The sequence below is a fragment of the Mesoplodon densirostris genome, chromosome 12 (genome assembly GCF_025265405.1).
Source record: "Mesoplodon densirostris isolate mMesDen1 chromosome 12, mMesDen1 primary haplotype, whole genome shotgun sequence".
Lineage (NCBI taxonomy): Eukaryota > Metazoa > Chordata > Mammalia > Artiodactyla > Ziphiidae > Mesoplodon > Mesoplodon densirostris.
In genome coordinates this window covers 73,299,232-73,316,813 of record NC_082672.1, presented here as the reverse complement: position 1 = coordinate 73,316,813, position 17,582 = coordinate 73,299,232, and the positions used below count along the sequence as shown (strand labels likewise).

Here is a 17,582-nt window from a genome sequence, read left to right as displayed (position 1 = left end):
TCAACACTTCTGTGTCCAGGTTCACCACTCTTATGGGGGCTTCTTGGTGGAGTAGTAATGAATTTCTACAGTTCACTTGTCTGCATAGAGGTCGTGCTGTGCCTGGCAGTAATCTCCACTGCCCTTCAGAAACTCCATAAATGTGTGACCAAGAACACCACAGAACTGCTGTTTAAAAGAAAGAGAGAAAAAAAGTTGTTTTCAATTCAAAAGGAACATGTTATGCTTTGACGGTGTTTAAGTGCACAACGATCTTTCCAAATCTGGGCCAAAGCCACCTTTTAAACTTTTACTTGAACCACAAAAATACAAGGGTGATTACAGATTAAATCAATAAGCAAGGATTACTTTAATACCCCTCGCATCATTGTTACATTTGGTGAATATCCCTTACATACATTCTTCTATTAATTACTCCTTTTAAAACCTGGCTACTTGCTTTACATTCTTCTAAATTATTATGTACAACTTTCTACACTGATTTTTCCAACTACCAAAATGTTTTTATGTATTACAAAACTTCAATATATTAGTCAATATATTCTTAAAAAAAAACGAAACTGGTTTTCAAGATGCTCCCATATATACTATTTCATTTGATTCTTAACAACCTATTAAATTTTCATTCCCCTTTAACAGATATATCTCATCTGAGTCTCTGGGAGTTAATCAATTTGAAATCAAGTTTTCAACTTACGTGAAACATAAGTTCATGTGTGCACGTGCGCGCGCACACACACACACACACTTACACATATACACAGAACTCCTATTTATAACTATAAAAAAGACGTTCATAATTGTAATAGTCTTGTATTTTAAAACCGAAATTTCAGTTATCCTGTCTTAAACTGAAATCTAATTGAAAGAAAAAGTAGAGAGAGGTGGTGGTGGGATGGTGTAAATTACCTTACATTTCTTTTACGGGTCTCAAAAGCAAGGTAACTGCTACCACCAATTAGACTTTCCCCAAGTTCCCCTTAAAGATCTAAATCAATTTTATGTTAGTATCAAATACATGAATATTCACAGGGTATTTTCATAATATATACACGGAAAACATTGATGTTGATGTTAGTCTTCTTCCAAGTAGTTTACAAAGAGCTTGTGTGGTTGGGAGCAAACAGAGGACTAAAAAAAAAAAAAGAAAAAATTAACAGCAGGTCAACAAGAGCACTGAGAGCCAGCCACTGCCCCAAACTCTTCACAGGTATTCTCATGGATAAATTACCAAATAAAATCTTTTGTAATCAAAAGATTCTCTTAGTTTACTATGCTTAAGTTTAAACTTAAGCATTAAAAAAGGCTTAAAACTACATTCAAACTATCTCATCTCATTTTCACTGAGTCCCACACTAGTTATAGTTTCTAAAAGAACGCTGCTAAGTTTTGAACAGTAATTCATATGAAGATCTAGCCAATCACAGAAAACATTAAGTCAAAAACCCAGTTCATTTTTCTGTGAAAAATAAAGGAACTAGCCTCACGAATCATGTCTTAATAGGTGTCCCATAAGGAAGGTAACTTTCATTAATCCAAATTTGTTCAAACCCACCCTCAGATGTTACTTCATCGACTTGTGAGCTGGGCTAAGAAAATTAGTGATTAAACGGCCACTGAGGACTTTGTTCTGTTAACAGTGTGACGGCAGTAACTGGAAATAATTTCAATTCTACTTTCCCTTCAAATCTTACACACTAATTCCTTAGAATAAAAAGTGTATTCTGGCACCTTTCCAATGACAATGAATTAAAGTGATCTGCAAAGCTGTTAAGGTCAAGGGCTTTTATCTCAGTATTCTGATTTCCGGTACTACCTTTTTTCAACTGAAAGCCGATTTCTGAAGAGACAGCATTGCACACCACCGACTTCCATACTGAACAGCTGAAGTTCCTGTTATAGCTGACTTTGGCCATATCCACCCCTTTCAAACAAGCGGTTTCATGAGAAAGCACAGAAAGCAATACAGAAATAAGTCTTTTGGTGACCTGGTTGTTTTTACTGAGTGGAGGCACCCAGTGGCTGGCGGGGTGGGGGTGGGGGACGGGTACGGGACGACGACGGACAGACGAACGGTGGATTTCCACAAGCGCAGAAATGACCACTAATACCTAACATCTTTCTCTTCTGCCCGAGACACTCCCCTATTCCCCACTTCTCTGCCCCAGGAAAAACTATCCATGATAGGAAGTCTGGAAATACCAAGAAATTTTTCCCCTCCCACTGCATATAACCGCAATAATACACACGGGGCATGGGGGACCAATTTCTGTGCAGAAGCCTAAGCCGATCTGTCCTACTGCAGAGTCCGAGCAACAAATCTCTGTTGTGTCCAACGGTTCGTTGGCGAGTCTGTTCCACATCTACTTGTGCTTTAGATAACACACCCGGAATAAAGCATGTGTAAAAAAACATACTGCTCACTCCTGGGGATGATCTGGTTTCCTGGTCTCCAACTTTTCTACTGCCATCAAACAAAATTTATACGAAAAGAGTAACAAGATGGGACTTCCCTGGCCGTCCGGGGTTAGAACTCCTCGCTCCCAGTGCCCAAAGCCCAGGTTCGATGCCTGCTCAGGGAACTAAGATCCCACAAAAGTGGCTCGGTGAGGCCAAAAATAAGAAAGAAAAAGAGAGAGAGAGAGAGAGAGAGAGTACCAGGAAGCACTGGCTCACAATCTGGATCCCAAGCAAGCCCACGGTGCCAGAAACAGCGCAACAACCTCACACACTGGGAACGGTAGCGGGTTCCACGGGCACAAGCTCAGACTCACAGCCGTGGGTGTGGCTCGCCACGGCGCCACAAGCCAACAGAAGGCAAGCACACGGCGCGCCAGGGGACACTCAGGCACAGCCCAAGAGCCCGCGATCGCAAGACGCCGCCGGCCCAGCCCGCCCCGGCGCAGGACAAGCCTGGACTCGCTCCCGCGGCCCGGGGCGGGGCGCGCCCCCCGCGGCGGCCGGCTTACCTGGCGAGGCCGCGCCGGCCCGGGTCACGGGTTCGCGCCGCGCCTTCAGTGCGGCGCCGAGGCCATTTTGTCCGAGCGCCGGTCCCGGGCGCGGAGCGCACGGTAGCCCACAGGCCCAGTCCCGCCGGCTCCGCGCCGGAGAACCCTGCCCAGCCCGCGCGCAGCCGCCTCTCCCGCCCGCCCGCCGGGGCTGGGGGCGCGCCCGCCGCAGTGACGCGCAGCCCGCGCCCCACCCGGGCCACGTCCCCGATCCCAGGGCCCCGCGGCAAACAAAGGGGCCTCGGGGCGCCGGCCGGGCCCGCAATACGCCCAGAGGAAGAAGCGGCCACAAAGCGGCTTCTGGGCCACCGCGCCGCCGGGGCGCCCAGCCCAGCGCCCCGGGCTCGGCCCCCGGTACCCGCCCGCCGCCAGGACCACCGGGACTCGGGCCGGGACGCGGGCGGGCGCCGGGCTCCGAACAAAGACGGCGGCGCGGGGCGCGGGTACTCACAGGAATATGTCTACTCATTGAAGATTGTGGCCTAATCATACAGCCGGTCCCGAGGCGGCGGCGGCAGGGCAGGGGCGGCGGCGGTCGTCGCGGGGCGGAGGCGGCGGAGGCGGCTTCGCGGGCTGCGGCGACGGTGACGGCGGCGGGGGAACCGGACTCGGTCTGTAGCGAGCGGCTCCGAGAAGGGCGCGCAGCCTCACCGGCCCGCAGTCCAGGGGGCCAATACGCGCGCCGAGGCGCCCTTGCGTCACAAGCCCTCCCATTTATAGCGCGCCTGACGTGCGTGCCCCCCGGCCACCAATCGCAGCCGGGCCCCAGGTCGCGCGCCGACGAGCGGTGGCGGAGGCCCGCCCCGCGGACGTCACGGAGCGGCGGCGGCTGCCGGTGTGAACCGGTTGACGAATGGCGCCGCGCTGCAGTCGGAGCGCCACCCGGCGGGGGCGGGAAGTGGCGGAGGAGGGACACGGAGGGGAGGGGGAAGGCCGGGAGAGGGAGGAGGTGCCGCCCTTTCTCCTTAAAACCCCCCGACGAGTGCGTGCGCTCTCGTCACCAGGAGAGGCCTGCAGTTGACCTCGCCTGAAAGCGCAGTCCCCTCGGGGCCGGAACCGGGTCTCAGTCCCGGCCCTGCTTCCTTCTGCCGTAGGTCAGACCGCAGTCGGCTTTGCCTGCGGTTTCCCGTGGCACCTGCGACTTGCAATCCCCGTCGTCAAATGTTTCTGTGGCCCTACGGCTGCCGGGCGACGACCCCTGGGGTGCCTGGGCCCCCGGGCTCGGACCGCGCGAGCGCAGGTGCGGGCACATTCGAGCGGGGAGGTCGTATTTCGGCGACCATCCAGCGGAAGGCGGGAGCGCTCTGCCGCCCGCGGGCTCTCTTAGGCACGCCTTCGTGCTCCGCACGCGGGCAGCTGCGGCAGGCTCAAGCGTGGCATTGCCGACTCCCACGCATCCTCTGTGCTGCGGCTCCCTGGATGCGTTGCCACGGGTGAGGGAAGGTTAGGCAGCGTTTTAAACATTGTAAGAGACTTCGACTTGGTCAAGGACCGATGGAACTCTTTGCGTCCAAGCTGGAGCTTTTCCTTTTTGTTCCTTTTCGGAACCGCCCCACTGTCTTTGGTAATTTAGGCACTTAACAAGTAAAGCTTATCACGATTGTTCTGTGTTACACAAGGGCAACTCTGTCATTTCTAGTCGGAAAACTCTCTTCTCTCTGGAAGGAGTAAACAGGAGTTTTACCTGCTCTGAAGAACTCTGCTTTCTACTAACACTGAGGCCTTTTATTTGCTGTTTTCACTGAGCATAGGTTGGAGAGGGCTTTAGGGATCCCGTTGTTTCCTTGGTCAGTGTACTGCAGCATCTTAGGATTTATTAGAACTTCTGCTTAGAGACTGTGCTTGCATAGTTATTCAACTTCTTTATAAACGTCATACTCTGTAAACAAAGTGAGCGCTTTCAAAGAAGAGTTGGGTCAGGCAGGCTTTTATGGGAATAAAAGTCAAATCACCTTCATCTTAAGGAAATTGCTTGCCTTGGAAACTCTTGAATCCATCTAAGTCAAGGAAAACTAAAGAGCTTGAGAAATATACGATGCCCCTTCATTACATAAAAGTTTAAAACTTTGATATGGCAAAAGGCTGTTGACAAAATATTTAACGGCCCATTGGGAGGACATTTTGGCGACGTATCATGGGAACAGTTAACACCATAATAAATAAAATGCTTGACCCACATCTACAATAGTGTAGTTTAAAAAAACCCGTGTTCAGTCAGCTGCTCTCATGCCAAAAGTTTGTCAGCACAGAGATGCTAGTTGGAAGAGTGAAAGCTTTTCAAAAAATGAGTTTGGTGGGACGAGATATAAGTTCAGCTAAGCAGAGCCAAATCAGTATTAGCCAGTGTTCTTGTAGAACTTGAGATACAAGTTGTGAGTCTTGTGAGCCAGATCCCGTAATGGTCACAGGCAGTGCTGACATGAAATATCCGGTGAGCTGTTGCTCATCAAGCTCTGAAAGCTGGGCTCAAACTCCCAAGTGGACCAATCAGCTTGGGCGGGGGGGGGGGGGAGTGGGAGGGGGCGGGTCTTAGCCTCTCAGATGAGGTACCACCTTGCTCTACTTGGAAAAGACAGTCAAGGATGAAAAACTAGATAGAACTTTTGCTATTGTCATGGGCCTGCGGCTCCGGCAGCTGCCGTGTTTATATGTGTGTCATGTGGTATTGTGGTTCACTGCTGAGCGTGTGTGCCCTGTGGAGCCCAATAGTTTTAAGCTTTTTTTTTTTAAGTTTTAAGAAAACAGTGGTCCATCCCGTCACTGGTTAGGAGGCTCCTGGGGTCAGAGGACTCACTAACCTCTATAGATCTGCACTTGGAGCATCAGCGCCCGAACTTGTTGAAGCAGAGGGTTCAGACTGAGTCAACAAGCTTGCAAATAGTGGTCCAGACATCCAGAAGTAAGGAAACACTTCTGAAAAGGCAATGCTCCAGAAAGAAGCCCTAAGATGGAAGACTTCTTTTCCAGCTAAACAAAATGCCCAGATAGCAGTTAACTTTTCTCAGCAAAACACGTGTCCTTGAGTTCATCATGGTAGGCAGGACTTTTCATTAGCATATTCAAAATTCAAAAGCCAACAGTTGGGAGGTAAAGGAGACTGTAAGAGAATTATGAGGAAAATCCTTACGGAAGATGAAGCACTGCAGGAGACTACAAGTCAGCAAAAACTGATGATGAAGAGCAGAGAACTCTTTATAGGATGGCAGATCTAGTAAACATTGAATGATTCCACTTATACCAGACATGTAAGAGGAATGGAGGATTTCAACCCTTTCTATCTTCTCAGACTTATTAGGGCCATGAAGGGTAGGTTGAGACCATGAGGAAGTCTGATAAAAACAATTTTAATAAAGCAAGAGTATTACCATTGCAGTGACAGAAAGATCAAATGTGACAATAACAACCCAGAAAAGAAATACTAGATTGCAAGGTATAATGATGTGCCAGGTGTACTAAATAGAGGCAAACACCCCAGTGGCTGTCTGGATACTAGTGGGGAGGGTGATCTTAAGGGCAGTATAGCCCCAAACGTAAAAAGTGTCCTGAAAACTCAGGGATACAACCATGGCTACTATCAACATTGTAACAGTCTATTTTCCTTTTGCTGTTATATAGCAGCCTATTTTATATCTAAAACGAACCTTCTTGTGTGATTTGTTAAAAAAAAGTTTAAAATGGAGGGCTTCCCTGGTGGCGCAGTGGTTGAGAATCCGCCTGCCAATGCAGGGGACACGGGTCCAAGCCCTGGTCCGGGAAGATCCCACATGCCGCGGAGCAACTAAGCCCGTGTGCCACAACTACTGAGACTGTGTGCCACAGCTACTGAGCCCACGTGCCACAACTACTGAAGCCCGCCCGCCTAGAGCCCGCACACTGCAATGAAGAGTAGCCCCTGCTCGCCTCAACTAGAGAAAGCCTGCACGCAGCAACAAAGACCCAATGCAGCCAAAAATAAAATTTTTAAAAAATGTTTAAAATGGAGAGTATACTTAAATTTCTGTGAACATATAATTTTCAAGTGCGTGAATGTTGTTTAAAACTAAAGCATGCTCTATGTTAAAAAATGGCTTAGTTTTCTTTCCCTAAGTTACTGATTTAAAGTTTTATCGTATTTTTTTAATAGCCACATATTTTTGTATATTTATTACTTTTTAACTGAGGTATATAATTGACATATTACATTATATTAGCTTCAGGTGTCTGACATAATGATTCGACATTTGTGTGTTTCACAAATGATCACCACAGTAAGTCTCGTAACATCTGTTCCCATAGGTAAGTACAATTATTTTTTCTTGGGATAAGGATAGCAATTCATCCTTTTGATGAATAATAAAAATCAAACAACAGTGCTACATCTCCATTTCTATGTGAATTTTAGACACAGAAATCTCCAACAAGCAATTAAGCTTGTCACAAGCCAGTCAAAGTCCGTAGGCCAATCAGTACCTGTACTTGGGCTATTGTGTTTTGACTCAGTCAGACATAGAAACTGTCAAGTCACCTACCCGGTGGGTGCTAAAGATGTAAATATCTTTGGATAAAAGAATCCTGTTGGATCAGAGATAAACATTAAGTCATTCAAACCCAATCATTAGAGGTAATCTTTCTCTGTAAAACTGACTTAAGGCAGTTTTCAAAAAACCTTTTAAAAACTATTTTAAGAATTAATGCTCTTTAGTAAATCTCTGTTATGTCCATTTTCTGTCCGTTTACTTTTCATGTCTAAGTTTAATCAACTTGAATACAAACCCAAAAATTGCTTGGGTAAGTCTTCAAGTCACATGAAACTGTGTTTTCACGTTAGAAACCCTGACACTGAATATAGTTGAGTATTTACTTCTGTGGAGGTTCAGCGTGCGTATTATGATGTGACAGATTCGTCAAAAGAATATTTCTATTTGCATACTGGTAGGAACTGTTTCCTTGGGATGCTGAGTAAAGGACTTATTATAAACCTCTAATACTTCATAGCATTTTCATAGCATGCCTTTTTTTTTTTTTTTTTTTTTGCGTTACGCGGGCCTCCCACAGCTGTGGCCTCTCCCGTTGCGGAGCACAGGCTCCGGATGCGCAGGCTCAGCGGCCACGGCTCACAGGCCCAGCCGCTCCGCGGCATGTGGGATCTTCCCGGACCGGGGCACGAACCCGCGTCCCCCGCATCGGCATAGCATGCCATTTTGATGACTGATTCACGTACAGGTACCTGGAGGAATCTAGTTTCAGAAAATTCTTATTTTTAGTGAACTAGGAAAACTTTCTTTTGCTGTTCTAAAGTCTGAATAAAAATCATTTGGGAATTGGAAATCAGGAGGGCCACAGTCTCCATGAAATTGTTAGGAACATGTTGAATTATGCCGCAGTCTGAAGCGAGGCAAAAATAGCTTAGGAAAGAACTTAATCTGGCCAGAGAAAGGGAATGGAGTATCAATAAATGTCAAAGGTTTGTTATGCATGCTATGGCCAAGCTGTCACTTGACAGGTTTAATTTACAGAGTTGGCATTTAGGCTGCAGAATCCAGACAGACACTGACCCAAGCAGCCTTACTAGGGTCAGCCTTACATAAGGAGGAGTGCTCTTGAACAGGTTCTGCCAAGCATAATATTTATTTAACAGAAAGCTTCAGTAGTCATGTCTCTTCCCTACTGTATCACAAATTTGTTTTTTAACAGGACATGTTCAGTAAAGATTGCTATCTTAGTGTATTTCTATCGCTTATTTCATCACCAGAAGATACTGAATAAGAAAAAAGTGTAGAAGCATTTCAGAATTTCTTCTACTTAAGGTAGTTCTCATATCATGTATTTCTGGAGTCCTTTGACATGTTAATATAGTAGATAATCAATATTTGTCTGGATATGACCAGGTTACTGTTCCTCCAGAAATCCTTATAGGCATCCTCTTCCCAGTCTTCCTAAGATTTATTTGCAGGCTCCTCTTAGTTTTTTCTCAATCCCTTTAACAATGGTGTTCACTGGGGTTTTGTTTGTTCTAGGGCTGCCTGGCCCTGCTCTGCATGCACCCTGAGGTTTTCACTTACCCCCATAGCTTCGGCTATCCATCCTCCCTCTCTCCTCAACACTTGTTAAATGCCTAGCCTATGCCAGGCCCTCTGCTATCTTATGATAAACAGCATAAACATTGTTTCTACCTCCAGTGGAATTTATATACAGATGAGGAAAGGGAAAATAAAAAGTAACTAAGCAAAGAATATATAAGTTGTAATGTGTGCTATGAAGGCGGTAAACAGAATAGCTGGGGTAGTTACTTCAGACAGGGAAGTCGAGGGGCAGTGTCTCCCAGGAAACCCAGACCTAAAGGACAAGAATTTATCACAGAAGGAGGAGGAGGAGAGGAGAGAGGTTCTTGGTGGAGGAAATGACAGTACCAATACCCAAGGTGGGAAGAGTTTGGCTGTGCTCAAGGAGATGAAAGACTTGAGGGGCTGCAGCAAAATAAGAAAAGGGAACAGAGGCAGGAGTCAGCCTGCACATCTGGCAGGGGCTGGATAATTCAGCGACCTCGTAGGCCATGGTAAGTATTTGGATTTTATTTTAAGGGCAATGAGCAACAGCTGCCTAACAGGAAATAGATGTTTTAAGAAAATCATTTTTCCTTTTCTGTGGAGAATGGATTGGAGGGAGCCACAGAGTGGAGTTGGCATGATGCGGTGAAAGACTTGAGGTTTCCTGCCTTGCTAAATGGTGGACAGTGACAGTGCTGATGTGACGAGACAGTGGAAATGGAGAGAAGCGAATAGATCAGAGACGTAGAAATAGAATTGAGAAGACGTGAATCACAACATGGCCTACAGCTTCCCAGAATTGTTGTCCGTGTCCAGACAAAGATAGAAGGCCATTATTATAAGCCTATTTTATGCTATGGTGCTGAATATTATAAGCAAACTGACATGAAGTTTCATAATTCACATGACCATTTTCATCAGCAATATGTTTGTAAGTGGCAAACCAGAAGCATAAAAGAAACAAAGGTCCTCAAATTATGCTTGGAGAAAGGCAGTGTTTCTGAGGATTTCAAGAATATAGAGCAATGGGAATGCCTAACAGTTGTATATTTTAAGTTTTCATAGAACAATCAAAGTCCTGGTAACTATATTAGAATGAAAAGCTAAAATTTATTATGCTCTTGTTGTCTTCCAATCTGTGCTAAACACATTTGCAGTTTTTTCTTGAACTTAGAAATAAACGTGAATGTCAACAGTGTTATAAGTGACATTTAAGTGCTTTGTGGGTGTCATTGGGTGATGTGATGAATGATTTTTTTCTTTACAAATTCCTATATTTTCTAGTTTCTTTCCAAAACTGCTACCCTTGTTATTGGGAATACCAAATGAGCACTTGGAGGATTTAAGTCATATCCCATATTCCTAATATTTTCAGAATTTCAGGTAATATTTTCAGAAAATGAATGTCTGGAATGTTATTTACATGGAAGATATTTGAAACATTTAATTGTATGATGACTGTTTAGAAGTAGAGGGAGGGGTATTTGTGTGGCAGATTTAAGTTGGGAGTTAGAATTTGTCCCAGAAGAGGTTGTTCTGATAGGTCTGTGGCCTTCTTATAATCTCTGCAAAAGAGATGGTGGCGCCAGGTTACCCTAACCTCACTCCAGCTGTCAGAACACCACAACCATCCTGTTCTGAGTCCATGTTTCCAGAGGATTAATCCCATTATAATTTACTTTTAAGGTGGATCTATTTGCCATCACATGTAGGAATGTAATGCCCGAGTTCTCAAGATCCCTGAGAACTTTAAATGAAAGGAAATCTCCTTTTTCCATTTTCTTTTTTGCTCTAAAAAATTGTCTTCAGAGAATTAAGCCAGAAACTCTGCCACAATGAGGGTGTTTACATACCATATCTGTGGTTATAAATCAAAAGATTGCCTAAAAATGTGTGACTAACATTTGGAAACATCTAAAACTTGAGTCAAGGTAACTTTGGTATCACCTAAGAGAAGGTGAACTGGAATGTGATTGTAAGTGGAAATTAAATCAATTTTATTATAGCTGTGTGGAGGAAGATTATGAGAACTGAAGGAAGATGATGAGAGGTACATAGAACAGTAAAGCCTAAAGATCTAAGGGTTGTCAGTGTTTGTCCAGCACTGCCTAGGGAAGAGGCACTGAATCTGTGTACAGTGAACATGCTGGTTGTTCTCGCATTCTGGCCTATATGTCATCTTCTATGAGTTTAGTAAAAGTGAATCACAAAATATGATTATGTAGTAAATTACTGAAACTCCATCCTCCCTTCTCATTCTCATGAATATTTCAAGAGAAGTTGTTCTCTAGGCCAGTAGTACTCAGATTTAGGCTGTGAGCTTGTACAAACCAACCTACAAACTGTTGCTGGTCTGAGAAGAGATAAGTATAGAGATTGAGAGCAGGACTTTCAGAACTTTTATAGCAATTTGATAGGGTAACTTTATGTTTATTGAATTAAATTTATAAATTAGGCTTATATTTTTACGTTTTGAAAAATTTCATTTTCACGTAATTCATTTTTATTAAGAAATACTGCTGAAAACTATGGAAATCGATCAGTTACATTATGAAAAGAATTGCTACAGGTACCTTCCTTTAGTCTTTCATGCATGAGGCCACTCCATGATCTTTTACAATATTAATTATTCCTAGTCTGTCCATCCTGGGTTGCTGTCATCAGGAGGAAAGAAACAATTCATATGGTTTCTCAGCTTCCTTTGATAACTTTAAATAAGAACTATGGTTGTGGTTTTACAAATATATGAACATGCTTTTGTTGATATATTGGTGTGCGCCCGTCAGGACAATTTAGAGTTACTGTAGCACACTTCCACAGAGTTAAAAAGGAAACTGAAAATGTTGTTTATAGCATCAGATGACAGCCAGGAAAAGTGGGTTGACAACAAACTTATAGACTGTTTTATAGCCTTTGGGAAATCCAATTTAAATCCAAATTGCTTTTTACTGCTATTTAAGCCCTTCTCCTTATATGTAGTGTTCATTGTGTAAAGTAAATTCACTGTTTTTACAAGTAATGGTGGAAATGGAACTCTGTCGAATAGTCTTATGCACTACAGCTTCCCAAAATGACTCCATATAAGTCCCTGCTGTCTACAAGTGTCATCATGATCCTTTTAATTGATTTTAAATGGATTTAAAATTTTCCAACAGGAGTATTTATAGTTACAGAATATTTTTCTTCATGAGCATGTTATTTATAAAGATGAATTGGTTTTGATGAAATTGAACTAGTTAATTCCCCACTAATGGACATCATGAATATCAATGAGCAATGACTCCTCTCTCCAGTGTTCTTTCCAATGAGAAAGGGAAGAAAGTGGAGCAAAATCATCTATCCTCCATACTGCCATAGAGTCTTACTGCCTTGGATATGTCCTATCCAAAGCCCATCATCCTGCTCCATGGGCAGGCTTTGTGATAAACGCTTTATGAGCATTATCTGACAACCTACTTGGCAGACGAGGAAACTCGTTTTTTATTTCCTTCTTGAAACTCTCTTGTTTCGTCTACCCCTCTGGGAGCTCCTGGCTTGTCTCCCTCTCTCTTCCTGTCCTCCAGTTGTTGGTATTTTTAAGGATATTTCTTATTTCTTCTCTGTTATACTCTTACACTATACAGTCTCAGAGTTGTTTAGAAGATTTCTTTGGTTTCAACTTCCTAACATTCCCTGTGCTTCCAGTAAAGACTTCTCACCTGAGTTCCAGAATATATATTTCCATGGTATAAACTCCAAGTACCTCATACCACATGGTCAAAGCTGAGCCAATAATCTCCTCCCTTCCCCATTAGACCAGTTCATCTTTTTGTTGTCCTGATACCAGTGACTCCCATCTCTGGCCCTCAGATGCCCCAGCCAGAAACCTGGCAGCCATACTAGCATACTCCCTTCTCTTCTCTTCTGTCTGATTGGCTGCCAATTTCTGTTGAGTCTATCTATTAAAAATCTCAGGAAGTGTCCCTATGCCTCCACTTTTTTACTGTCAGTCTTCCTTCCTTCCTTCATCTGTTCCCCCTTCTTTCATTCCTTCATTCATCCCTTTAACAATATTTACTAAGTTGTACTGAAATAGCTTGATTCAATGACTTCTAGTCTTGTCTCCATCTAATCCATCCTGTATTGTTAAAAAATTCAGTGTCTTTAAAAAAAATGCAAATCTGATCTTGTCATTCTCCTACTTAAAATCCTCCAGTGGCCCTCTATTAACTTTTAGAAAGTCCAAATTAGCAAGACATTTAAGACCCTCCAAATTATGCCTTTGCCTTCCCAGCCCTACTTCCTGCACTACTGTTACTCTTCTAGTCTTTGAAACCACTTGTGGTTTCCAAAATATTTGCCATGTTTTCTCAGACCTCTATTGTCTGCAATTCCTTTTACCTAGAAAGTTCTCTTTCTACTTCCCCTAAAACTCTACAATTAATTCTCTTATGAAGCTTTCCTGGCCACTACATCAATTAGGTACTCCATTCCCCATGCTTCCATAGTTTCTTGTGCATACCTCTAATGAAGCATTCATTGCATTATGATAACCATTTTTGTAAACCCATCCGTATCCCTCATACCCCATGAAGCTTTCCAAGGCAGAGGCCAGGTCCTATTAATTTCCCTGTGCCTAACACAGTACTTGGCACATAGTAGGTATTTAATGAGCAACTAGCATATTTTGTGGTATTATTGTTTCATGCTTTATTTAAGGATGTTTAGAGGACAGTGCTGGTGTTAGGGAGGACAGTGCTGGTGTTTGGTAGGACACAGAACCAAGAAATGGGATCTAGCAGCAGACAAAGATTAGAAGGTGAAATCAAGAAAGTCATGATAACAGGCTGGCTTATCTTGGATAGTATCAAAGACAGATTGTTTACTATCTTTTTTGGTTGTTGTTGCTGTATTTGAGCATTTCTCCTAAAAGAGTATTAATAACTCAGTTTTACATTACTATTAGGAATAATCTTACCTTTTATTCCTTGAAATAAATAACAAGACAGAAGAACTCACAACTAGTATCAGTGACTCAGAAATAAATTATTGATCTAGAACAGATTCACCTAAAGTGATAGTGACATGCTGATCTCTTTGGCAGAGCCTTTGCACAGAGAATTCTAGACTTCCCCTCTGGTGTCACCCTCCCTTCTGTGTACTATAAGGCAGACAGAAGCCATGCTCTGAGAAAATACTTAACATGGCACACCTAAAGTAAGTTTATTATAATATTTTTAAGATGTTGTATTAGTGTGATTAAACTTTTAGATTTGCAAAAATGTGTACTTGAAGACTGGATTAACTTTTTGAAAATTTAAGGAAAATTTTTCCTTTCTTTGTTTTGTATATTGTACCAAAGAAATGCTAATTAATATTAAATTTTAATTGAGAAGAGTATGGCATGTGTTCTGTTGGCTCCATATACACTGAAGGTGCTGACTGATCAATGATAATTATTTAAGAACAGATTTTACAATCTTTGTAATAGTTCTCCTTCAATGAAATCCTTTTTGAGAGGGGAAAATCCTGGCAGGTGGTTACTGTACATATAGGGCTTAATTCAGGATGGCAAACATCTTGTGGTAGTTGCATCCTATTTAGGGTTTTATCCTGCATCTATGCACACAATTTATGATTATGGAATCATTAAATATGTCCCTTCAAGGTTCTTAGTTATTGTTCTATTCTTGGATCCCTTGGTTCTACATAACAATCTTTCATTTTTAAGGGGATTTTATCTTTTTAAAGCACTCTATCTACCCGGCCCAACCTCTCTGTCTGCCATGGTTATTGTATAAGGATATTGTAAAGTGTCTATATCTGTGTGCCTTTTTGAGTAGCTGAGATTCAGAAGCTGTTAGAATGATGTGAGGCAGCAAATACAGTAAGGTGTTGGAGGATGGAGTTTTTCCAACTATAAGAAGATGAGAGAATTTTAGAGCCATGTAAAGATGGAACTGGAAAGGCCTGAAAGATCATCCAATTATACCTCAGAGAGCAGAGCCCTGGAGAGGATAAGTGACTCATCAAGTGCTCACAGAATGTGGCAAAGTCATCTCAGAGCCAAGGGGAAGTCCTCCTAACGGGAACATAACTTGCATTTCCATGTAATTTAAGTCCCAAATGATTTCCCTTGTATTATCTGATTGCATCTCTTACCGACTCTTAACAAGGCTTTGGGAGGAGAGTTGGCTAACCCATCTTCCATAAGGAGAGGTTGAAACACACTTAGTAATTAAGCTAGTCAAAATTGTAAACTGCTCCCAGACTCATTCTTCTCATAAAATCAGGATCCACAGGTTAAATAAATGCTCCAACCTCCTCTGAGGCTGTGGCTCCCAAACTTTAGAGGCACCTCTGGTGATTCTGATTCACAGGTTGGGGTCTGTGAATGCTAAAAGCTCCCATGAGCTGCTGCTGTAAGGTAGCTCATCATTAGCTAGGCAGAGTGAAAGCATGCCTTTTGTAGTATGTCACACAAGAAGGCAAAATCATCTATTTCTAGTGCAGTGGGGCACACAAAACTCTTCATGGGTCCAAGAATTGTGATTACAGTAGCAACTATAGCAGCAGTGATAATATTTCTGGTAACTGAGGCCCCATGCCACTTATAGAAATAGGTATCTGAAGAGATAGGAGAGAGGGGGACACAGCTTCAAGGATTTTACTTCCTATAGGTCTAAACATATTTTAATGACATGACAAAAAGATCGAATTCTTAAATTCTCTGATTTCCAGTGAACTCTTCCAAGGTCCTTGTCTTACTGTGACATCTGATTCAGTGCTCTAATGCTGGAGACGGTTGCCATGGTGAGTCACACCTGTACTTCCACCTGTCTCAGGGCAGCCTCGGAGAGCTTCTACGCTCTACGGAGCCCACTTTCTTTGCTGAGCCAACTATGTTCTCCTTTGAAGAAGGGAGGGTCAGTTAGCCCTAATCTTCTATTACTAGAAATGAACAGCAATTGTTCTGGGAGTGGAAAGATGACAAGAAATGGAGGTTTGAGGTTTCTACGAATACCTGGAACAATTGCTGCTTTGCTTGGCTCTGTTCTGATGTCAGCCACAGATAAATATGTGCAGAAACCATACCTTATGTCTCAGAACTGTCCATGTTGCCTCTAAGACTAGTCTTCTCCTTGGATGGAGAAATTTCTGTGAGCATTCACTATGCACTGGCACTGGTCTAAGAGATGGGGGTGTGGGTGGTATACAATTGTGAAAAAGATGCTGTCCTCAAAAGTGATCCCTGTGTAAACAGTTACGGTACAGCAAGATAAAATGTATAACAGATGTTTTCCGCTGGGTGCTATGGGAACCCTGAGAAGTGATGCCTAATTCTGCCTGGGTTGGAATGTGGGAGTGAAAGTAGAGTCTTCCTAAGGAGGGACTAGAGTTAGGAAGAAGGAGAATAAGAATTTCTGGTCCCAAGTTTTGAAAACAAATACTCCCAGTATTATGATAATTGGATGAAAAGAACATGAATGCTTTTCATATTGGTTGAAGTTTTCCAGAGGGATCAGAAACTTGACAATAGAGAAAAATTCTACTATAATGAAAGGTGCTTGAAAAAAAAAAAAAGACTGCAAGACTGAATTGTAACTAAATACACTTCTGGTGAGAAGAATTGTAAAGTCTTTTTTTATTGTCTCTGCTGAGAGGAGTCTACCATCTGTTAATCTGAATATTTGTGCTTCCAATATTTTGCTTTTTTGAAAATTTAAATCACTTAATTACCAAAAAAACAAAAAAAGTATAGTCTATGTCTATGAACATTCCTAGACTGATAACTGGGATTTTTCAGTTGTGCTTATAAGTTTCTTAAATAATACCAACTGATATGACATCACTAACTTTGATGCCCTATTATTCTTATTTTCTGCTTTAAACAACTGTAACCATTACCTTTTAAATAACCTGAGTCAAGTAACTTAATTGCGCCCCATTACAATTACACTCTCAAACTGAGCAAAAGTTTTGTTTAGCTGTTCATACCATCATTTCCTCTTTCTTTCCCCTTCCCTACAACCCCTGTGTGAATTCTTGCTCTTATGCACAAAGACACCGGAATTCCTATCCCCTGATCTAATCAGAGATAATGCAGTCAATCAATCACCAGTAAACTACACATTCCTTAGCTGAGATGCTTTTGTTGGGGGCATGAAGATAGAAATATGTGCTAATGGCCAGAGAAGATCTAGCTACACTGTAGCACTAAAGTAGCTACACCACTACAGGATTACAAGCCGAATCTCATTAACCTGTCTTAGCCAATAAGAATTCTCTCTTTAGGCCACCCATGGAATTGGTTATTCATAAAAGAGGAAGTACACTGATCTTTGGCTTTCACTATGGAGCATGGGGACCAAAACTCTGGGTTTTCACATACCACATTCACACACATTCTATTACCAGATTTTATTCAAACCTGAGTAACTAAGAAGTGCCTTTTACAGTAAAGCTTTGATATCTTCAAAAGGCTCCATTCAGTCTTATAACACGGTTACTGGGGACTTACTTGATTAAGCAAAATATGTGGAGTTGACCCTTGAACAACGCAGGTTTG

At 42.7% G+C, this 17,582-nt stretch overlaps 1 protein-coding gene across 1 annotated transcript; it reads right to left on the bottom strand.

Annotated features, from left to right (window-relative positions):
• Positions 1-67: 67 nt before the first annotated feature.
• Positions 68-3,685, bottom strand: LOC132500129 (uncharacterized). Its single transcript, XM_060115020.1, has 2 exons — positions 3,460-3,685; positions 68-168 (listed from the first exon to the last, which is right to left on the bottom strand). The coding sequence occupies exons 1-2, from the start codon at positions 3,496-3,498 to the stop codon at positions 73-75; spliced, it is 135 nt and encodes a 44-aa protein (XP_059971003.1). The 5' UTR covers positions 3,499-3,685; the 3' UTR covers positions 68-72.
• Between the last annotated feature and the right edge of the window lie 13,897 nt (positions 3,686-17,582).